The sequence below is a fragment of the Coccidioides posadasii genome, chromosome 4, assembly GCF_018416015.2.
Source record: "Coccidioides posadasii str. Silveira chromosome 4, complete sequence".
Classification (NCBI taxonomy): domain Eukaryota; kingdom Fungi; phylum Ascomycota; class Eurotiomycetes; order Onygenales; family Onygenaceae; genus Coccidioides; species Coccidioides posadasii.
Window position 1 is genome coordinate 1,006,406 of NC_089410.1, and position 21,314 is coordinate 1,027,719.

Consider the following 21,314-nt stretch of genomic DNA (forward strand, 5'->3'; position numbering starts at 1 on the left):
CTCGAGCTTTTAGTTATATTATGACAGTGCCTTCGAGCCAAACGCTCAACGGTCCATGTAGAATCCGTGATAGCAACACAGGATGTCATATCTGTCGACGAGCTTCTGTGGCTCTCGGCAAAGAGCTATCACTGATTTCACGCTCGTCACTGGTTTCCAGGATCCATGAAATCTATTTGAAACGGTTGATTCGTGACTTATATTCGCTTCTTCAGGAGCTCAAACCAAGCCGTGTATGAGGTCATACTGGGCTTGGCGAACGTGAAAGAGCCGCTGCGCGTTTAATTTATCCAATAGAAGATCGGATCTAAACGTATTACTATTATTCCTAATTTGGAAAGTGCGATCTTGCGGCGGTCCGGCGAATCTAATATTCCGGGTATGTGGATAAATGTTATTCCATGCGAGCACGGGCGCCGTGGACCGCCAAGCTTTGCAGATTGTAAGTGCACCCTGAGCCACCAGGGCTGGGTTTAATCAAATGCCACTAATCGCTATAAGATAATACGCTCCAAGACGCGAGCAAAACACACATGCCCTCTCCGCCGCAACTTATCCGGGTTTCAGCCTCCGCGGCCCGCCACTTTGTCCAATCTCTCCTCCAGAAATATAATGTCCCCAGCCAAAACGGGGCAATAGTAGCAAAATGCCTCGTAGAGGCCGATCTCCGTGGTGTAGACTCCCACGGCATCAATCGAATCCCCTCATACCTAGCCCGTATCCGCCAGAGAGTCCTTGATCCCTCCGTCTCGCCCGTAGTCAACAAAATCACTCCCGTGGTAACCCAGATCGATGCTCAGAACGGCTTCGGCTTTATCGCGGCCAACGAAGCCATGAATACAGCTATCAAGATAGCACAAGTCTACGGAATCGGAATGGTCTCCGTAAAGCACTCCAACCACTTCGGCATGTCGGCGTCGTTCGTCCAGCAAGCCATCGATGCGGACATGCTTAGTTTAGTTTTCACCAATTCGTCTCCCGCACTACCGGTCTGGGGTGGAAAGGATAAACTTATGGGCGTATCCCCCATTGCATGTGGTGCGCCCGCCGGAGAAAACTCAATCCCTTTCATCCTCGATATGTGCCCTTCTATAGCCGCGCGGGGTAAAATATACAAAGCGCTCCGTCGCGGTGATCAAATACCGCTAGGCTGGGCTCTTGACAAAGATGGGTTGCCAACCACCGATCCCGCTTCAGCGTTGAAAGGCGTAATGCTACCTATGGGCGGAGCCAAGGGATCCGCGTTATCTATAATGATGGACGTGTTTTCTGGTGTGTTATCTGGCTCTGCGTTCGCAGGACACGTCATTAATCCGCACGACCCATCTGAACCGGCTGATGTGGGCCATTTCTTCGTAGCAATCAAGCCTGACCTATTCATGACGCTAGAGGAGTTCAAAGGGCGGATGGATTATTTATACCGTCGGGCCGTGGAATGTGAGAAGATGAATGGGGTAGAAAGAATTTATTATCCGGGGGAGATTGAGCTTCTGACGGCGAAAGAAAGGGAAAGAGAGGGGATTCCGTACGTTCGGGCGGAAATTGAGGCGTTGAATCGCGAGGCGGACTTGGTTGGCGAGTATCATCTCAAAGAATTCGGATAGATTGGGAAGACACATTCATATTTGCTTATCGTGATATATGAGCATGCTTAGGCGAAGTGCTGTGGTGACCAAGGGCGCTAAGCAGTCACCATGCAGTTGAAATTCGTAGCCTAAATCGAGAAGCTCGGATTGGGAATAAAAACAATGAATATATTGAAAGAGAGTGCGGCGAATAGGTCGAATTTTCCCAAACATCCTGTCCTATGACTCCATTTGTAACGGGGCACCTTCCAGCTGATTGGGAGCACCACCGGGCATTGCAGAACCAACGTTTCCGTCCTCCACAGCGCCGACATCACCGTCCTCTTCTACCAAACCCCAACCCATATTCTCCAGTTCTCGCGAGAAGAAATCTCTCTCTTCGTCCATCATTGCCTGGCCTCCTTCCACAGCCATGGCATCCTTGTAGCGTCTTAAATGCCACCAATGCGTCAACCCTCTCAAGGCTTGCTCCATCGGCAGTGAGTCTTCCACTTCGGCATCAATGTCCGCACCAGCGAGCCAGTCATCACGCAACTCTGGACGGCAGTAAAGATAAATCGCAGTGATAATGCGCATATGAGTTTGACGCCATTTGCGACCGCAGTAAGGGACTTGGGATTTAAATAATTTCAATGTGTACAGGCGGAGATGAGGGTTAGGGATCTTAATCCCTTTGCGTAGGACAGCGCTGGATTTATATTGTACGAGAAGAAGGCATCGGTGAGCTTTGTTTCGGGTGATCTTTTGCATGATGTGTAGGTAATTAATCGCGGAAAAGAAATTCCTAAAGGAAAACTCAGTGATGGGCGCATCAGGGAGAGGCGCAGTTGGAAAGCCTAATTCGTCAACTTCAGGGAGGTATGGGCCTTCTGCAAGCGCCTGTGAATCTTGACTTCTCTCACTGGGGGCTGCGGAAATATTGAGTACCGATAATGAAGATCGGCTTCGAGAGATTGGAGGAGGCACCGCTTCTTCTTCGCTATCCTCTACCCGTTCTGGCTCAGGTGACGCAGAAGGCTGCGGTGCCTGGTCCGAGTGAATGTGGCAAAAGTGGAAAAAGCTACCATCTTGATTAAAAAAAATGCAATAACTCAGTGTATAGAAAGTGGGCTTCCCTCACCTTAGGTCGTCGCGGTCGTTCCTCTTGGCTACAGCTTTATCGACATCTTCGTGTATAAACATTTTTAGAATCAATGGTAAATAATTCGAATCAAGCAACAGCTGCGTCATATATTCGAATTGTAAAACATCTATTAGAAATTAGCGGCGTACTTCGGAACAGGGGTAAACGTACGGGATCTTTTAAACCACTTCAATAATAACAATAGTGTGCCCGAAATGGCCTTCGACTTGATTTCGCGGCATCTAACAGCATCAAGGTCGTCCAGGCTCTCTGAGACATCATTAGATGGAACTTGAGATTCCCTTGTTCCGTTCGTCATCATTCTACCGGGGTCAGCGAATCCGGTATGCAAAGTAGATTAATTATCCCAAATAGGGCATACATACCCCGGCTTATGCCCATTTTGACCATTCCCATTTAAATGACCAGCTGTCGCAGTAATATTTGTTAATATTTCCTTGAGCAGGACAATGACAATGGATTGGAGATGCGGCAATATTTGGCTCTAAGACACCGTCAGCTTGTAGGCTTCATTAATTTGAACCGACATTGGAACACATACATAAAAGCTCTCAACTGCATCCAAACGCCGCTGTACGTCTTTGTCTTCAGTTTGCTTTGCCGGCGGCGTCGCCTCTCCTGGAGACCTCTCAACGGAAGACGAGGCTTCCTCATTGGACCTCCTAAGAGTTTCATTCGCATCCCAACCCCTATCGTACTTCATAAACTTCTCGCGCTCATCCCAGAGCTGTTTAAGGGCTCTTGTCATGCGCATCCTGCTGGAAAACAGCTTCCCTGCCTCGATGATCGATGACGGGACATCACTGCCTTCCCACTTGTGACCCACCAACACGTCTTGAAGGACGCTCGAGCCTTTTCCACCGATATTGTTGCTTGTGCTATCAAGCGGAGGGTACATGAAGGGAAAATTCTGGTTTGTCTGATAGTTCTGCTTTTTGCCGGCTTTTCCTGGCCCACCAGGTGAAGGAGGAGGAGACGGTGCCGGCGTTGCGATGTGAACGGATTTGTGAAGTATTGAGCCATTACCTGACACGGAGGACACGGAGGTGCCTGAAAACAGTGTCGGCGTATTAACTCGATTAGATACGTTAGGAAATGGAGGAAGGATTGAATTATGTTCCAGCTCTAAAGGAAAAAGGGGAGGGGGGGGATTATAAGCGGGATATTTTGATGTAAGTTCCTGTCGAAATGCATGGTAGTCGAGAGGAGAAGCTGTCAAAACTGGTAGCGGTGAATTCGAGCTGATTTGCTTCTCATCGTACTCTGGTTCCAATACCGTTTTAGCACGATGGAGGTCATTGGAGCCGCCAAAGAGCAGCAAAACAGATTTCCAGAACAGGACAATAAGCTATTTCTGTTAATGATCGTTTCACCTGGAAATGGCGCTTGACTTACTCTTGTCAACGGAAAATTTGTGACATCTTCCCAGCGCAACCCCGCAATGATCTGGGCGATCACGACGAGATAGCTCGGGTTCAATGCAGCTGTAGGTCAGACGTTGTCAGCAGATTTAATTGGCATAATAGAGTAGGCATTACGTACCAAAACACTCTCTTAATTGAGGGTTATCAGGGCGAAGTTTCTCCTGCCTCCGGGCAACTTCCACAAGGAAATAAAAAATAGTGAGAATTAAATTGACCTCACGATCCCGTGCCGCAAAATATGCTGCTGTATTGTTTTCTCCATTGAAAACCTTTACATCATCACCAGCCATTCTGGATAAGTTAGAAAAAACATCAGTGTGAGAACCAATGTGGATTACTCACTTGTCACTGTCAAAGACGCGCTGCAAGTAGCTAAATAGTATAGGCAATCCATTGACCTGCTGAAAAAGGTCCACGTTTCTCTCTATCCATTGAATTTGTAACGACCTTTCTTTAGGCATTTCAGCCGCCTCTGTTTCGGTTGGTTCCTGGGGGTAGTCATCAGTGGCCCTTCCCGCTGTAACACCCCAGACGCCAGTAACAAGATAGCAGATGTTTTGGAGAGCTTCAATTCGTGCTAGGATATCAACTCCCTTTGACACAGTCGAGATTGTGTCACCGAGATAAGTTTTTTTCAAATCTTCGGTGGCATTGAGCCACGTAATTTCCGACCCGTTGCCTTCTGGAAGCGAACAAGTAAAGTGAGACCAGTTTTGTTCAAACGAATCCTTTGATCCAAGCAGGAGCAGCCGATCAGATTCATTATATTGAAACCATTCATCCAACTCTTCCGGGAAGGGCTGGCAATCCGCGTAGCTGAAAGCATACGCGGGCTGCTGTTCAGCTTTGGGAAGGTCCTGAACAATTTTCCGCAATTGAGCCAGGCTTAAAGAGTCGGTCGCGGGGTCCAAACTCTCTGGAGCCGGGGCAGGTGGGGGTGGTTGCAGCGGTGGTGGTGGTGCAACTGCATCGCGCCTCAATTCCGGACGCGCCGGCTGTCTTTGATGACGCTGGGGAAACTCTGGAAACTCTTCATCCTGTTTTCTAGACAATTCTTCTTTGAAATCGCGGAATAGACTCGGCATGAGCTGCTCGTCTGGGACAGGCGATATATCTGTCCCCGTCTGATCAACCTCATCTGCGCGAACAATATGGTGGCCTTGCTGATTTTCTTCTGACGAAGCCATTGGCATCAGGTGGCCGTGCAGAGTCCTAAATCAATATCCTCAACTGAGTTGTAAATTTCTGCCTGCTCTTAGAGAACTTGAGGGTATCTTTTGGAAGAACAAAAGAGCAAACGTTCACCTAATTTGGCTACAAAGCTGAACAATTTTTAAGCAAAGAATCACAAGCAGCACTCAGGGTGTAAAGAAGAGCCAAATAAGACCACGAGAGATCTTTTTTTTCTCCGGCTGTCTCATGCCAGTTCACTTTCGTCTGTTGTTGATGTAAGTCGGCGCCGATCTGAGTTTGGACCCGCCGTCCGCTTGCATCCATCTGATAACCAGCCGGGTTCGGGAATACGATGTTCCGCAGCAGTTGCATTGAGCGCGGAATTAACTCTGAATCTCAGCCGCAAATTGTCGGACCTTCGACGTCGACAACTTCTGCTATGGCTCACAGCGAATGTTCGCAGCCAATGCCACAACTTCTCTTACAACTATCAATTGAACAGAAAGAGCACATGTTATTTTACCTTGGATTGTGATAGGTCAACTGGCGCAGTTAACTATCCTAATGGCGCAGAGCACCTCCCAGCAGACCCGTTGGAGAATCCTGCATATACTTATCCCACCAACAAAAAGGGTCAGCGCCAGCCGATCCACTCGTAAATCTCGGTTCACACGCTGCATAACTTGGAGTACCTCGCAATTGTCTGTTAACTCTCTCCGATCGGCCGCCGAAGGCACGGGATTGTTTTGCTTATTCCATAACTTCCGTCCCCAGATGACAGAGACCACCCATCAAAGGTAGGAGGGGTATATGTAAAGATACAAGGCGTTAAATAAACCAGCTTCGTACGTTTGTATGCCCTATTATTTACAGGAGCTTTGCTCTATGAATATTTTCTCCATAGTCCGCATCATTGGAATATAACGCTTACTCGAGCCAGCAGGGTTACACTGAAAACTAAAGAGCGTCAAGTCATTTATGACTGCCCCTTGCGTCTCTCTAAATTCAATTATGTTGAGGGCCCGGTGCATATATCGATCCATCAGCAGTGATCCAGACCGGCGCATTGGTACTATTCAATTAGAAAAGAAGAGGAGCGGGGCCAACAAAGAACCAAAAGTAGTGCACGAATGCCCCGCAAAACACAAAAAAAAAAAAAAAAAAAGAAAGAAAGAAAAAAGAAACTGGAAGAAGACTCAGTCTCTAGCAGCTAGATTCGAACTCTGACCCCTTCGAAGGGCCACTCCCAGCCTATTTCTAACGACCTATTATTCAAATGATATAAGAGAGAGAAGTGGCGAGGACGCGCTTCTTGTTTTTTAATAAGGCTGGCCTCTCATCATGATGATTGTATGAGCCTCGTCTCAAAGTTGCAAGGCTACTACTGTAATCAAGAGCATGGAAGCAATAGGGTATTAGGAGGGTTAGAACTCTGGCATTGGTCAACCCGGAGGTTTAACCATAGGTAACGTGCGACTACCCGTTGACATAACGACAAGTTCGGCCATGAGTCCATATTGCAAAAGAGGTCCTGTGCCCACGCACGGCAACCTTAGCGAGCAGGAAGGACTAGAGAATCTCTGTCTGCATACTTCCACCTTGTCATGTAAGGCCATGGACCTCTCGGCCGTCGACGGCCATCCCAGGTACCGAATCGCCTTTTTATACTTTATTTCTTTGAAGTAATAATAAATTAACACTCAGAGTGCTTGCGGCGCCATTCAATACCGATTGGTAGCGTACGAATACTGACGCTTGTTTTGAACCCCCACCCACTGCTTACTCTCTGCTCGATTTGAACCCAAATAACACTATAGTCATAAACCCAGATATGCCCTTGCAGACTTTGCAGTTTCCGAAATTTAGCGTTATGTCCTTTTCACAGACGATGGGATCGACGAGAATTGCTAACTAGTCGACTATGCCATCAACCGCCCCTTCAGCCTGATTCGAAGACTAGCATCAGACTCCTCTGCCTCTTGAAGGCCTCTCGTATGACGGCTCACCAAGTGATAAAAGGCTGGGCAATGCCTTTTGATTACTATAAACGCGGCGACTGCCGGGCGTTCTCATCTACCGGTGGACCTGCGGCTCCTTGGCTTTGGAGAGAGAGCCTCTGAGGGTATTAAAAAGTCTGGCTGCATTCCAGCCTCGATGCTGGGACCGAGCAGGGCCGAGGTATCCTTTGCTTGTCCAGAGTACGGAGTAATGCAAGCCAAAAGAGTCATTCACCCCACCGACACCCGTACAGGCCCGTGTTGGCCGGAATATGTACGTAAAAAGGCTAAATAGTCATTGGCCAGCATACGAGAGGCTGTCAAGTACGCTAAGTTGAACACCTATCAGTATTGTTCTTCATCTTTTGAGATGGCGATATTATTTATTTTAGTCATGCCTCTCGTTTGGCGCTGGCACAGCCTCGCACGTATTCGAAAGGCAGACTTGGAAGCTTGCCAAGCCTGAGCATCGCCCATCTGGCAACCTCGCAGGTGATGTGTATGTTGCTCCGGATTTCAAGCACATACAGATACTGGTCGTCTATGGCCTCGGGAAAATTTTGATATAATGAACAAATCCGCTCAAATTTGGAGCGCATATTTTCACCTCAAATACTCATACTCTATACGGCGCTGTTAGAGTGTTTGGGATATCATATGAAGCATGTGGCCGGGCCTTCCATCTGTTATTATTCGTTTTGTCTGTCATGTTCCGACAGGAATGGTCGGTATTATCGGCCTCAACCTATACAATCTTGTCCATGATCTAGACATATACGATGTTCTACCCAACGGCAAATCGTTCCTTCAGGGGTTGCACCTTGTCGGGACAGTGGTATGTCATAAAATGACAGGACCTAATTACATGCGAATGCGGATGCAATACGTGCGTTCTAACTGCCCTTAGGGAACTGCCACTTTTGCGTGGAATTTCGTCATGTTTGCGGCTTCAAACTTCACCAAGGGTTTCCTACTAGCAACAATTGGCTTCATAGACCTTGGGCTTTCCGCCGCTCTTATTCTCGGCATATCCTGGCAATCTCAATTCCTCCCACGTTCCTATGCCAGCTGCAAAGATGCGGTGGACTGGAGAAATGGGACGGATGGCCGAAACCTTTTTGTGGAAGTCAGCAAAGCAAATCTAGAAACCGTCATTCCCCCACATAAATCCTGCCGTTCTTTTGTTCAGAACTGGGCCGTTGGCATTGCCGTCATGTAAGTTGGCTATTACTTCCGTTTCTTCGGCAAACATCCCAGCTAATAAAAGTGCATGAACTAGCATCTTGTACCTGGTGTGTGGTTTGCTGAACGTTATACTCGGATTCGCTTATGTCGAAGCCAGAGACAGCTTTCTTCATCCTGCTGCTGATTATAGTGATTGCTGTTCCTGCTATATACCAACCCGCTGGATCTCTCGCCCAATTTCTATTCTCTTCTGCAATACCAAATTGGGCTCTCGCTTCGCACTGAGGTATTTATCGAAATGTCTACAGGCAGTTAGGAGAACTAGCAACGAAAAGTTTCAAACATCTCGAGCAAAAGACGAGGACCTAACCGAAAAATCCGCATTGGCCTTGATTTCTGCGAAAGTCACTGATAATTGGCATTATGTGGACATTGTCGAGCTCAGTCCGACTCCCATTGAACAGTTTGGCACCAATTTTGAGTTGGAGAAACTTCGAAAGTACACTTGCGAAGGGATTAGCAAGGATAAATGCCGTGTTTGCAAAATTCAGATATGTAACGTGCGTTTTCACCCATCCAGGATGGAATTAAAGCAGCAACTGATATGGCTGCTAGTCTTGCTCTACACTAGGCCCTGTCTGGGAATCACAGCCATACCGACACATGACAATCTGCAAGCCGTGCTGTACCAAATGCTTTTACACATCATATTACCGAATAGATAGAGAGCGTCGCCATAAGCGGACGGATCATCGTGCAACCTGCAAAGTCGCCCATGGGAACATAAAATTTGCGCAACGTCCTAATGATGCCATTCAGGGCAGATTGTGCCGTCTCTGCGAGGTAAAGACACCGGAGCAGCGACAGGAGATCCTCGACACTCAGGATAGGCTAGAATTGCAGCGAGAAGCCCGAGATCATCTGGCTTGTTCTCGATGTAACGAAAGGCTCTCATCAAACGGTCCTCGTTGGTGGGTCTGCGCTTATTGCGATGTAGAGTGCCATGATCATATCCATCCTCCATGGGCATTGGGAGTATGAGTTGTTAGTGTATACGCTCGGATCATTTACATGCGATCCTGGTCTGCAAACTCTGAGGGAAAAGGTTATAAAGTTAATCATTATGGTATCTATGTAGTTACAGTATAAGCAGCTCAAGCCCCAAGAGAATATTTTTTTTTTTTTTTTTTTTTTTTTTCTTCCAGTTCACAGGATGGCACTTGGGAGCGTATAACCTCATGTCACGACCCTGGCTACCGGCATGCATTGCAGGTACGACTTCAGAAGGGTACTGGCAAACCAATCGAAGTATATCTTCCAGCCTTAGCTCCCATTCAGGCCATCTATTAATCCCGCGTAGTCTGACATGCTTGCTAAGTCAACGTGACACATGTCGTACCTGTATTCACTTACATACCTCAAGTTAAGCCGATGTCTAAATGTGTCGAGGGGTATCACGTCTATTCGAATTTTTTCACAACGCTTTGTCCCCGCTTCACTTTCCATCTCTGCCATCCGGCTTCAGCCAAGTCCTCTCCTATTAACAAGTCACGCATTCTCAACAGCTTTGCCATTCTTACTTCCAAAAGCCAGTCAATCCAGCCCGATCGCCGAAGATGCGTTCCAAACAAATACCAAACCACAGAGAACGCAATTCCCGCTGCGATACCAACCATAACCTGCTTCGGGGTATGATAATTGAGGTATATACGGCTTGAGGCTACTGCAGCGGCTCCGGAAAAAGCGAGGAGTGAAAGAATAACTCGTTCTGCGAAAGTTGATGGGGAATCGTTGGGTAGTGTGGAGGAGCTGGTGGGCTTGTGTCGCACGAGAAGAAAGAGGGCTACGGAGAAAGCGAAGAAAGCCACAAACTGCGAATGGGAAGAGGGCATGCCATAACCCTTGCCGTAAATCTCTAAAGAAGGTTGACGTTTAGCCGGAGCCGAAATGAATTTCCATATTGACAAGAATCTTAGCAAAGAAAGGTTCTGGGGTAACGTACGCTGCGGCCGCTCTTGTCGAATCACCCTTTTCAGTCCAAAGTTTAACGCCTCGCAAAGGATTTGGCCAGCAAACATGAAGAGGACCTCAACCTCCCGCGATGCCCATATCAGCGCAACGTAGACAACAACAATTGCTTGTGGAACGAGCGAAAGGAAAGCACAAAGGTAGGATAAAGGGTCCTCCGGGTTCTAAAAGTTCTTGTTAGCTCTCCTGCAAATAATTCGAAGAGTGCTTGCAGAAACTCACATAGTGAACATGTGTTAAGGAAAACGAAGCCAAAGGTGTGTCTATCTTATTGTTATCCATTGTTGGGCCTGGGTGGGAGAGTTTCTTGAAACATGCACTTGTTGGATGGAGAATATGGATAGCCCCAACATGCTCAGCGATGACGGATAAGCTATGGATTGGCCACGGAGAAAACAAGCCTTCAAATGGTTAAACAATGCCTCGATCCCTTGGTAGTGATAGAAGTACCAGTGAAAAGTAATAACTTATTCAATGGCTGCCGGTCCAATAAGTCCGGCCTTTTGAGCGCGAATTACTGATCGCGATGACGCAGAATTTCGATTAAGCTCGGACTCCAGAACGGGAATAGCCCCCATTATTACACAGGTACCACCGCTAATAATTTGGCTGGAGTGGTACTTCTAGTTCTGGCTCATCCCGCCTCTCGCGCACTTCCAGTCTGTCATCGCAGGGTTTCTTCCTCTCACTTGTCAGATCATTTTCCCAAGCAGAAATAAAAATACTCCTCAGCTCAGTAAAACAGCAGGCTTCCAAAGCCGAGGTGGCGTCTACACTCCTCCCACCCTCCCTATTGGCGCTCTTTGTTGCCCCTCAGTTCTCGCTGAATCTACTATGAAATTATCAACCGGCAACGATCAGGTCCTGCGAGCAAATGCTGCAGATTTAGCAAACGGATACCTTCTTTTCGATACATTTCTTTAATACCAGAGGAAAGGAAAAATAAGCCACTGGACTTTCGACATCGAATCCACGGACGCAGTCACTTCGAGAATTCCTTTTGGTCTTTTTCGTGGAAAACATCGGAATTAAGATACAGAGATGGATGTGAATGTGGATGTGGATGCGGAATGGGCAGACGATGAACGTGCCGTCGAGCTGACTTCTATTGCTGCTATCTACCCAGAGATTGTCATCGACCCTAAATTCCCATTCAAGGCCTCATTGTCGCTACCAGTCACCCCCCTTGATCCGGCCGTCGTGGTATTCGAAGACTCGAAAGACGCTAACATAAATATCCCTACCACTTCCAGCCCTATGGACAATGTAAATAGAGAAAACGGCTTGGAAAATTCTTTGCATGGAGGCGCAGTGGTCGTTCAGACCTATCCCATATCCCACTTTCCTCCGCTGGAGTTACAAATAGAACTGCCGGAGCGGTATCCAGCTATTGAACCTCCGAAGATCACAATATCAACGTACCCTGACTGGCTTCCCGGCCCCACAATATCTAGATTGGTGACCGAAGGCAAGAATCTTTGGGAAGAATGTGGAAAAGATTTGGTGGTTTACTCCTATATCGATCACCTCCAACAAGCAGCAGAGACAATCTTTGGGCTACTAACCGTCGGCAGAGATAAACCTCTTTCTTTTCCGGAGAGCCTCAAAATTCCTCTTTTAGACTTTGATCTTCGCGTCAAGAGGGAAAAGTTTGAACAAGAAACCTTTGTTTGCGGTATCTGCCTAGAACCGAAGAAAGGGAAGGTTTGCCATCGACTTCCGCGCTGTTCACATGTCTTCTGCGTCGCATGTCTTCAGGACTTTTACAATACCTGTATCGCTGAAGGTGATGTTGATAACGTCAAGTGTATTGATCCAAACTGCGGCAAAGAGACGAAGTCAGCCCCAGCAGACGAGGATATTGAAGGACAAAGAAGACCTAGACGACATCGGAAACCGGATCTAGCTCTCACACCTGATGAACTTCTTCAGATACCCCTGGAGCCCCAGATCGTTCAACGTTATGCCCTCTTAAAGCGAAAACTCAAGTTAGAAGCGGATAAGTCGGTGATATATTGCCCTCGTCAGTGGTGCCAGGGAGCTGCACGCTCAAAACGGTTTCCTAAACCAGCGGACCCTCTAAATATCAGCAACCTGGAGTTATCGGACGATGAAGATGTGGCAGAGACATTTGATCCTTTTGGCCCTGAAGACCAGCTTCCCCCAATGGAAGAACGTGTAGCGATATGCGAAGATTGTGGGTATGCCTTTTGCCGTGTGTGCAAGAGAGGCTGGCATGGTCCTAGCGTATTTTGTTACCCTAGACGCGCTGCGGAGCTTACAGCAGAAGAGAAGGCTACCGAGGATTATATGCAACTCTACACCACACGATGTCCAACTTGCGACTTTCGCTGCCAAAAGGCTATGGGCTGCAACCACATGATCTGCTCCCGATGCAAGACACACTTCTGCTATCTATGTTCCTCCTGGCTATTCGCCGCCAACCCATATCAGCACTTCAACGAGCGAAGCAGTTCATGCTACATGAAATTATGGGAACTCGAGAGAGGAGATGGAACCGGCGATCCGGCCCAGGAGCAGCTAGCGGATCCCTTCTGGGCTGAAGAACCGGATGACGAAGAAGACGAAGAACATGGCGCATGGCAGTTCGCCTTGGCTTTAAATGATGCCAACCACCATCGACCTCCCCCCGCCGCTCCCGACCCTCCACACCCAGGACCACCGCGAGCAATCCCTCCACCGCCACGACAACAGCAACAAGAGCAACCGCCCCAGCGCATAGAAATGGACCAGAGAGAACCCCGTCCCGCAGGCCAAACCCAGAACGACATCGGGGTCCCTCCTCCCCCTCAGAATCATGCCCAGGTCCAAGACCAGGGTCAACGCCAGCAACGTCAGCAACCTCCTGCGGCAGACCTAGGCCAGAGACGCGGACTTCAGCGATTTTTATACTTGGTCCAGCATGATCAAGAAGACGAATGGGATAGCGATGAGTTAGACGACGATTTTTAATAGATCCTTCTTTTTCAAGCATTTTTATCTACATTTCCGATATTCACTTTCTTCAACTTTGATGTTGCTATACTAAATGGACGCATCTCGATGTCTAACGACAGAATGGAAAACTAGCGCGCAAATGATTGTGTTTCCTTGCTTTTGCCAATAACTTCATTATGACCAGCGCATATCCTCTGCATATTAAACTTGTTGTACATACATACATTATGATCGTCCATGGCGAATTTTCCAATCCACATGCTTATTCAAGGCCATGCGTAGGCACCCTTAGACAGCCTTCACCACTGTCGCGCTTATTCAGCCGAATACATCCTTATAATCTCCCCTCTATATGCCCTTTAAAGGTCCCAGTTCATCAAGTTTACATACGCCGTCTTATATTTAAGCACAAATCGGGCCGGATCACAAGGATTTAGGCTCCCTTTTCCATTCCCCCTGGCAACTCTTTAAATCAGAGTTTACCACGGGACCTCTTAGATGCTTGGATATGCCTGATCCTTTTCCTTGGCTAGGTCCAAGGAGCCAGAGTAAACGACCCACGATCTTGCTGCTTACCTCCAAGCACACCATTGGGCCAATCGTAAAAGAGCTCGTAGCGAAGCACAGTATGATCCAAGTACATCAAAATCAGCCGATACTTGCGTGAATATTGGGAGCCATGCCACGGTTCGCGAGGTGTCCGCATTCTTAAGCCTGGAGGCCGTCTGATACGCTCATAACCACGCACCGGCTTCTTCCCATCCATAGGATCATCCATTCCTTCGACGTCTTCGGCGAAAGATCCATCGAATTCGTCGTCGGATGATTCCCCCTCAACGGGGACTAGGTTACTTTCCACCGGTCCGACTGCTATTCCGACCAACGGGACCAGTGGTCTCATTCCGAGCTGCTCCTGACTTTCAAACGGAACAATGTGATCGATTCTCATAAATCTACCCACATTGAGTACTTCTGTTAGCGAGATAATTGCAACGCGGCCCTTCTGTGAAGCTGCGACAACGATCCCCAACTCGGGGATTTGGTGAACCATGTTGAGACGATCGCGGTTTGTAATCGCTGGCGCCAGTTCTGGAATCATTTGTCTGAGGGCCATGCGACATACAACACTGGCTTTTTCGCTATATGGACCCGAGAGCATACGAATGTCAGATTCGGAGAAGTGAAGGATTGGGAACTCAACGTAGGCCTCCGGCTTTGCTCTCGCATGATCAATGGAATCTTCAAGAGCGGAATCAGAAGCCTGTGAGGAAGTATCCGTCGGCCCATATAGACTCTCAAGCAGAGCATCAACTAAATAAGCGTTGGCATCTTCATCCGCCGTTTGCTCTTCACCTTCATCCATATCCTCATCTACTTCGTTGGAATCACCCCATCCGTAGATATCTGGGACCTCGGTTATTACCATATCCGGGGTCCCTTGAAGTTGTCCGTCTATTTCTTCAGTAGGTATAAGCGACTCCTCCGGCTCATTCCAAGTTCCCTGGGATGCCACTAAGACCGGGGGGTACTGCATGCTAGTTTGGGTGTTTAGAGTAGAGGGTTCTTCGCTATCGCTTCCGCTGTCGGCCTCATTAGTTGCAACAACCACGTCCAGTGACTCTTGAATCTGACCCAATTGATTAAATCCTTCGTCTAAATTAAGATCGTCATCTGAGTCCACAGGAAGGTTAGATTCAGGAGCAGGTCCATTCCCGATATTTTGAGGCAGTGAACCATTGCGATGTTCCAGCGGAAGGACTGTGTACCGCGTCGAGGCACGAGGAACATGGTCTATGAGCGAAGTTATATCATAAGTGTCACCCCTATTTTGCACGAACGGCCGGCCACCACAGGCTTCCTCAACGGAAGACTTCAATCGAAAAGATCTTGGGTCAAGTGCAAGCACGCCCCATCCGCGCTCATAGCTAGACAAGACCGGTCAACCCAATTCTCGAAATAGAGGAGCTATTTACTTACGAATCAGCGATATAATCCTGGCCTTGACTGCGCCATATCGCATTTAAGTTCCATCCAGTAACGGGAATTGGACTCTCCCAGATCCTCCATCCCAAAAGTCTATTCGAGATATCCGTGCTAAGGAGCCATTCCCCGTGAGGATCTAGCTCACAATTTAAGAAATCAACGCATGGAATGTTATTGGGATGCCCACACAAGGTAATGCGGAGATTACGGGAGCGACGATGCTGCGGAGGTAGCCGGCAAAGCTTTTCGAACTGCGCAGGTGATATAACTCTTGCCCAGTCAGTTGTACAGGACTGCTTGCCCGATTCTGGTTCTTTATGGCCCTTCACATCCTGGTCGACCAGGGCAAAGGCCCAGACAGTGATTTCAGAAGTGTTTGCGCTGACTGCAATAAGGCGAGCAAATTTATGGATAGCTAAACCCCAAGCGCTTTGCCTGACCCAGTCAGTAAAGAAGCACGGTACGGAGGCACCGAGGTCCGTCGGCTTCTGGCGCTCTTTGCCCTTGGTTTGCTCAATAGCAGATAAGATACGCTCTGTTCTATAAGCAGATACGTTTCCAGAGTCCGTTGAAAGGAGTAGAATCTCCTCGTTCCCCAAATCGCCAACCACAATATGGTTGATAGAATGAGGACGAGATTGAGAGATATACCCAGCAGCCGAAGGGTTTGCGAGTAAAGGGGTGAGAATCAGCTTGGGCGTAACGCCAACAGAGTGGATAGTCGGTTGGTAGACATAAATTTCATGCATGAACGCAACAAAGTAGAGGTTGCGATGCTGTGACAATGCCGTCTAGCAATCCCACTGTGAGTGATAAGCTGCTACTGACACACGGGTCTACTTACAAGGTTATTTCTCCAAGTAGCCGGCTGAGGTGCGGGGATTTCCCTCTTGCTATAAGGAGAGTCAGCCATCAATTGAGGAACCATCTCACGACAGTATTTTGACAGACATACTTTGGGAACTGCGGACAGTCAGTCAGAATCTACTAATCTCAACGGTTAACGAGTGAGGCATATGTACTCTACGGGATCCAGGCTCCACTCCATGCTCCTCGACGACAATCTTCTGATCTTGCCTGTTATCATTGACAAAGACCTCCTGGTACTTGGATCTTAAAGAGAAGGGCTCCATGGTATCAGATGGTAAACCAAAGTATCACTGGCAGCAACAAAAAGAGCTAAGCCTGTATGATACCTCGCTGTATGTGAGCGCTATGCTGAGCGAAATGAGATTTGTCTGGCAAAGAGAGAAGACAAGACATTTGTGGGATGGACATCCCAAAAGGAACTCAGGTTAAGTTCCTGATTCCGCTGAGAATCGCACTTGACCAAAACCAGAAATCACCTGAGTGCTGAGTCACCATCATATATTCAAAAGATTGGCTTCTCCCAGGGAGCTGTTAATGTGTCTTTTATAGCATCCTCTTGGGCTGTCTTTTGCTCACATCGTTCGCCTTCCGCAAGGTTGGATGATGATGATGCATGACGGTTGAAGGCGTGAACTCAATTTCAAGCTTCCCCGGAGCGCACGGGCCAAATGGCGCTAATCACCGCGCTAAACTTAGCGCCCACGTGATTGGCATTGGCCAGCCGGCATAAAGGCAGCTTGCATGTTTCTCACCAGTGCCTACATCACTTGACTCACTTAAAGGAGAGTCCGGCTCAAGCAAAAGGAAGAACAATTTACCACTGCCCAGCAAGATGGATCTGGTGGCTAGCGTCCGCAAGGAAGGCAGTCGGTAAGCAGCATTCATGCATCTCGTCCTGGCTCACTCTTTATCATGCTAACGCCCATTTCCTTCACAGCGGCGGCCGCGACGCCTTTAAATGGTCTGATGTCAAGGACTCCTCTCACCGCGAGAATTATCTTGGCCACTCCCTCATGGCTCCTGTGGGACGCTGGCAGCAAGGTCGCGACCTCTCCTGGTACGCCAAACACAATGATGAAGATTCAGCCGACGCTGTAAAAAAAGAGAAAGAAGCCGAGCTGCAGAGAATCAAGGAAGCCGAACAAGAAGCTATGGCTCGAGCTTTGGGCCTGCCCGTTGCTCCAAAATCTGCTACTGGTGCCAACGCCACCGCCGTCTCAGGCAGGGATGTTGAGAAGCTTATCAAGGAATCTACTAGCGATGCAAATGAGACCGAGGCGGAAATTCCCAAAGGCATCGGTTTCGGCGGTTATAACGGCTTAAAGCACGCAGGTGATGATGCCAACGCAGACAGACTAGAAGCTGTCGGGATGTCCAATGATACCAAGCGCAAGGAACCACGCGAAAAACGAAGCGACGACGTTGAAATCAACAGGAGGCGAGATCGGCCGCGTGACCGCAGCCGAGAGAGAGGTCGCTTCCATGATCGAAAAGAACGCAGCCACCGGTATGAAAACGGCCATGACCGCCACGAACGTCGCAGGTATCGGCCCCGTTCCCCAACTCATGCGCGTGAGCGAAGACGTTCGCGCTCTCGGGACAGGGACAGGCGTCGCACGGAAGACTATAGGCGCTCTCGTCGCGAACGCAGCCGTTCTCCCGAAAATCGCGAGGACGATCGCCGTCGAGCAGACAACAATGGTTACAGGCGACGTCGCTGACTAGCATAAATCACGGAATTGAAACTGGATCAATTTGGAATCAAGGACTCGGCGTTGAATATGGCATTGGCGCAAGTATTTGGGAAAACCACAAAAAAACAAAGGGATGGAGGGAGCATTTCTGGCAATACAGGATTGAGAGATACCCATTTTATTACGACCGGTCTAGAATTTAAAAAGGGCCTTTAACTAAACATCTATTTTCAGAACAATATGAAAAGCGCCTTTACAATTCATCACGCACTGCCTCAGTAGAACCTGCAGAAAGATCAGGCATGGCCATCATCTTCACCACCAGACTGGTCCAGCCGGTGAAGTGCTGCGTCCGCTGGCCGTGGCCGGTTTCCGGGTTATATTGCTCCCACGCAAATCCGGTTCGTTTCCACTCATTGAACACATTATCCACCACATTCTTCCGTAATTTAGTATACATCTCACTGGCTTGCTTCTGGTAGGGGCCCGGGGCAGTTGCAAGGTCCTGTATCACGAAGATCAGTATCACTACGTGAACACGAGTCAAAGACACTTACCAAAAGGTTCTTCAAAATCAAGTAGTTGATGTTTATCCAGATCGGGCTTTTCCAGTAATTTTCACCAGTTCCGTAGAGCTCATCCTTCTTGCTCAGGCTACGAATGCCATATTCACTCCATAGCTCCTCTGGATCGCTGATAAGATCCAGAATATGTCCAAGGCGAGGACTATCAGGCTCCAGCATTCTCGTCAGAAATGGGAATAGAGATATGTAGCCCTTATGACATACATGCACGCTCTCCTCAAACTCGTCAATTGTGGCGTCACAGTATGTCTTCTTGGCTTCGTCCCAATGGAGGTCGTCAATGTTTCTCTTAATAGCGTTCTCGTATTTGCCGAACTCATCCACGTCTTCGGTTTCGCCCAATGCCCCGGCAATGCGTCGCAGAGATCGAGTCATCAAGCCCATCCAACTTATCAAATCGACATGAAGCTCTCCCGGATGCGGAGGTTGTGCTCGTGGGTAGTCATCAAGCCCTGAAGTGAGAACAAGCTCAACTGTCCGACCTCTCCAGCGATATGCTTCTTTTGTCGAGAATGCTTCACGGTCATAAGACTTGATATCTCCCCACTGCGTTTTTCGAAACCAAAAGTATTGCCGTTTGAGCAGAGGGTATAGGGATCGCAAGTATGCTTTGGCAGCTTCTAAATCCTTTGAGCATATTCCTGAAGCAGCATCAGAACCCGATGTGGAAATTCCAGCCTCCATTTTGTCCACCAAGTCCTCTAGAATCATGAACAACGTTGGGGGATTGGCATAATGGGGATACTGGACTTGGAACTCCGGGGGCACCTTAGAACGAGCTTCGGGCCCTAGAATTTGCTCACGAGCAATCCAGCCATCGTCGTCCATAAGGTTAAACCAGCTCTTTACAATTTGCAAGCTAAAAACTCCGGTTAGCATAACTCCTCCAAGTCAACCTGGTTGACAGACTAACCCGAGATCAAGATCCCAGTCAACAATCGGCATCAGGTGGAAACCTTCATCCCAAAGGAACCCGCGAGGGAAGAATGGTCGTGATGGAATACTCGTAAAAAGTTCAGCAGGATCGCTTGGCAAAAGTTTTGCTCGCGCTCTCGCTTCAGCCGTCCCTTCCCAGAACCCTTCGTCTTCCTCATCGTACTCTGGGGCATTGGACCGGTCAACGATCGAGTCTCCATAAAAGTATCCTACACCGCCAACCAGGTTGGAGAGCATCGCCTTTGAAAAAGGTAAATACTTGGGAGAGTCAAACGGTTTCATAGGGGAGTATATCTCCTTAAATTTATCCTCGAACGCTTGAGCAGTGGTTTCGATTTCCTTGCTGAGGACATCGGCTGGAGGAAATTCATCAATCCTGGACAAGAACAAAGGTATGATCGCCAGGAAGCACTTACATGTCAATGGTTGGCCGGCAGAACCAGATGAGAAGAGGATATCAAACTTTCCAACGTTAGTCAAATACCAACGTTGAACGTTGCGGGCTGACACCTACCTCAAACGCTCCCTGGAAGACCTTTTGTACCATATGAAAGTTTCCGTGTCCCGGGCCATTGGCAATAGTAAAGTAGCGACTTGGAGGAGGAGGATTCTCGGTTCCGTATTTCCGAATCAACGGATCGACTTCCTGCTTCATGTGAGCAAAAAGGATACCTGCTCAGAATTAGAAGCTGTATTCCCGATAGAGTAGAATGGCCAGGGGAAAAAGGTACTTTTCGCTTGCCATAATAAATCCGGCTGAAGTTGAAGACTCGCCACAAAGCTCCTATCCAGAGGCTTCACATCATGACTGGGATGCGTATTTGGCGGATGACTGTTGGTATCCGGGCCTCGCGTGATATCAATGGTAAATTCCCCAAGCTCCATTGTACCTCCAGACAGCTTCACGTTATCCTTAAATCCAAGCGGATCTCCTTCATTCGCCACTCCCAGCTTGCCTAACCCCTCCATTGCCGCGTAAAATATCATGGTTGTCGGTTGATCTGGCGGAGCATCAGGGCGCGGTTGACCTTTAATACGCGCCCCCCAACTTCCACCACGGCTTCCACCCGGTACTTTTATAAAGTCAATGGTGAGATCAAGCGTGTTTCCCGCATCGTGGATGGTCTGTCGGCCTCCCTTTCGGATGTCGTATTCGTCCCAGCCGTAACCTGCCATGCCCTCGTTTTGCTCGCAGGTGTGTCGAAAGTCTGAAATTTTTAAGAGCTTAGAATCAATTCATCATCACCAAAAGAAGGAAAACCAAAAAAAAGGAAATAAGGAAGAGAGAAATTGACCTACTTACTCCCCTGCGCGCTGCTATATTCATCCACCTTTGCCCACATCAGCCCCATCAACAGACTCTTCGGCACCCGCGGGCGGACGCCAAAGTAAAGATTGGGCCTATAAGGGCCCCATAGCAATGATTCATTCGAAGCGTGATGAGTTCCATCGTTCAGCGTCGGCGGCTCGAGCGTCGTGCATTTAGCGTGGGCGTTTACACTGTCGTTGATGCTGAGGATAGCCAGAGCGCTGATCCACAGCGACTGGGAAACACCTCTCATTTTTCGAACTCGAACATCAAGAGGCAAATCGGACTGCACATGAGTATTATATCTATTTAGTTTTATTTAAATTGTGAATCGGGAGAGGTGAAACGTCAAAAAGAGCTGGGGCAGTCAGTTCGTTCCAAGCTGCGATGATGCTACATTTCATTTCCGGCCGAGCTACTCTCTCCTGGCCGTGCTACGTACT

General features: G+C 48.4%; 9 protein-coding genes across 9 annotated transcripts; 4 read left to right on the forward strand and 5 right to left on the reverse strand.

Moving 5' to 3' along the window:
- Window positions 1-446: 446 nt before the first annotated feature.
- On the forward strand, window positions 447-2,125 carry D8B26_007236 (uncharacterized protein). Its single transcript, XM_003072063.2, has one exon. It carries the CDS (start codon window positions 534-536, stop codon window positions 1,602-1,604), a length of 1,071 nt encoding a protein of 356 aa, XP_003072109.1. The 5' UTR covers window positions 447-533; the 3' UTR covers window positions 1,605-2,125.
- On the reverse strand, window positions 1,806-3,737 carry FAR11_1 (Factor arrest protein 11; the record flags this gene model as incomplete). The annotated part of the gene is made up of 5 exons (XM_003072064.2): window positions 3,272-3,737; window positions 3,096-3,214; window positions 2,881-3,032; window positions 2,707-2,836; window positions 1,806-2,646 (listed from the first exon to the last, which is right to left on the reverse strand). Exons 1-5 carry the CDS (start codon window positions 3,626-3,628, stop codon window positions 1,806-1,808), a joined length of 1,599 nt encoding a protein of 532 aa, XP_003072110.2. The 5' UTR covers window positions 3,629-3,737.
- Window positions 3,738-3,790: 53 nt separating this feature from the next.
- Window positions 3,791-5,347, reverse strand: FAR11_2 (Factor arrest protein 11; the record flags this gene model as incomplete). The annotated part of the gene is made up of 3 exons (XM_066125473.1): window positions 3,791-4,214; window positions 4,273-4,445; window positions 4,497-5,347. The coding sequence occupies 3 exons, from the start codon at window positions 5,345-5,347 to the stop codon at window positions 3,946-3,948; spliced, it is 1,293 nt and encodes a 430-aa protein (XP_065981556.1). The 3' UTR covers window positions 3,791-3,945.
- A 2,463-nt stretch (window positions 5,348-7,810) lies between these two features.
- Window positions 7,811-9,612, forward strand: D8B26_007239 (uncharacterized protein). The gene is made up of 4 exons (XM_003072065.2): window positions 7,811-8,159; window positions 8,232-8,539; window positions 8,604-9,069; window positions 9,125-9,612. Exons 1-4 carry the CDS (start codon window positions 7,989-7,991, stop codon window positions 9,548-9,550), a joined length of 1,371 nt encoding a protein of 456 aa, XP_003072111.1. The 5' UTR covers window positions 7,811-7,988; the 3' UTR covers window positions 9,551-9,612.
- Window positions 9,613-9,711: 99 nt separating this feature from the next.
- D8B26_007240 (uncharacterized protein) lies at window positions 9,712-10,968 on the reverse strand. Its single transcript, XM_066125474.1, has 4 exons — window positions 10,760-10,968; window positions 10,512-10,701; window positions 10,090-10,424; window positions 9,712-10,017 (listed from the first exon to the last, which is right to left on the reverse strand). Exons 1-4 carry the CDS (start codon window positions 10,817-10,819, stop codon window positions 9,970-9,972), a joined length of 633 nt encoding a protein of 210 aa, XP_065981557.1. The 5' UTR covers window positions 10,820-10,968; the 3' UTR covers window positions 9,712-9,969.
- Window positions 10,969-11,246: 278 nt separating this feature from the next.
- D8B26_007242 (uncharacterized protein) lies at window positions 11,247-16,611 on the reverse strand (the record flags this gene model as incomplete). Its single annotated transcript, XM_003072068.2, has 5 exons — window positions 11,247-15,420; window positions 15,473-16,269; window positions 16,323-16,371; window positions 16,434-16,441; window positions 16,501-16,611. 5 exons carry the CDS (start codon window positions 16,609-16,611, stop codon window positions 14,025-14,027), a joined length of 2,361 nt encoding a protein of 786 aa, XP_003072114.1. The 3' UTR covers window positions 11,247-14,024.
- On the forward strand, window positions 11,579-13,510 carry ITT1 (translation termination inhibitor protein itt1; the record flags this gene model as incomplete). Its single annotated transcript, XM_003072067.2, has 1 exon — window positions 11,579-13,510. One exon carries the CDS (start codon window positions 11,579-11,581, stop codon window positions 13,508-13,510), a length of 1,932 nt encoding a protein of 643 aa, XP_003072113.1.
- A 569-nt stretch (window positions 16,612-17,180) lies between the features above and the next one.
- On the forward strand, window positions 17,181-18,069 carry D8B26_007243 (uncharacterized protein; the record flags this gene model as incomplete). The annotated part of the gene is made up of 2 exons (XM_003072069.2): window positions 17,181-17,218; window positions 17,286-18,069. 2 exons carry the CDS (start codon window positions 17,181-17,183, stop codon window positions 18,067-18,069), a joined length of 822 nt encoding a protein of 273 aa, XP_003072115.1.
- Window positions 17,285-21,245, reverse strand: CWH41 (Processing alpha glucosidase I). Its single transcript, XM_003072070.2, has 7 exons — window positions 20,866-21,245; window positions 20,294-20,770; window positions 20,077-20,234; window positions 19,979-20,024; window positions 19,540-19,918; window positions 18,600-19,485; window positions 17,285-18,547 (listed from the first exon to the last, which is right to left on the reverse strand). The coding sequence occupies exons 1-7, from the start codon at window positions 21,122-21,124 to the stop codon at window positions 18,296-18,298; spliced, it is 2,457 nt and encodes an 818-aa protein (XP_003072116.1). The 5' UTR covers window positions 21,125-21,245; the 3' UTR covers window positions 17,285-18,295.
- Window positions 21,246-21,314: the final 69 nt, after the last annotated feature.

Bases quoted from the DNA above. Each gene is read 5' to 3' on its own strand.
- D8B26_007240 (XM_066125474.1), bottom strand. From the start codon at position 10,819: ATGGATAACAATAAGATAGACACACCTTTGGCTTCGTTTTCCTTAACA. The intron at 10,425-10,511 runs GTACGTTACCCC...AACCTTCTTTAG, and splicing joins TCGACAAGAGCGGCCGCAGC to AGATTTACGGCAAGGGTTAT. The intron at 10,018-10,089 runs GTAAGAATGGCA...GCCGGATGGCAG, and splicing joins GGATTGACTGGCTTTTGGAA to AGATGGAAAGTGAAGCGGGG.
- D8B26_007236 (XM_003072063.2), top strand. From the start codon at position 534: ATGCCCTCTCCGCCGCAACTTATCCGGGTTTCAGCCTCCGCGGCCCGC.
- D8B26_007239 (XM_003072065.2), top strand. From the start codon at position 7,989: ATGTGGCCGGGCCTTCCATCTGTTATTATTCGTTTTGTCTGTCATGTT. The intron at 8,540-8,603 runs GTAAGTTGGCTA...TGCATGAACTAG, and splicing joins GCCGTTGGCATTGCCGTCAT to CATCTTGTACCTGGTGTGTG. The intron at 9,070-9,124 runs GTGCGTTTTCAC...TATGGCTGCTAG, and splicing joins GCAAAATTCAGATATGTAAC to TCTTGCTCTACACTAGGCCC.
- CWH41 (XM_003072070.2), bottom strand. From the start codon at position 21,124: ATGAGAGGTGTTTCCCAGTCGCTGTGGATCAGCGCTCTGGCTATCCTC. The intron at 20,771-20,865 runs GTAAGTAGGTCA...TAAAAATTTCAG, and splicing joins ATATAGCAGCGCGCAGGGGA to ACTTTCGACACACCTGCGAG. The intron at 20,235-20,293 runs GTACCTTTTTCC...AATTCTGAGCAG, and splicing joins TTTATTATGGCAAGCGAAAA to GTATCCTTTTTGCTCACATG.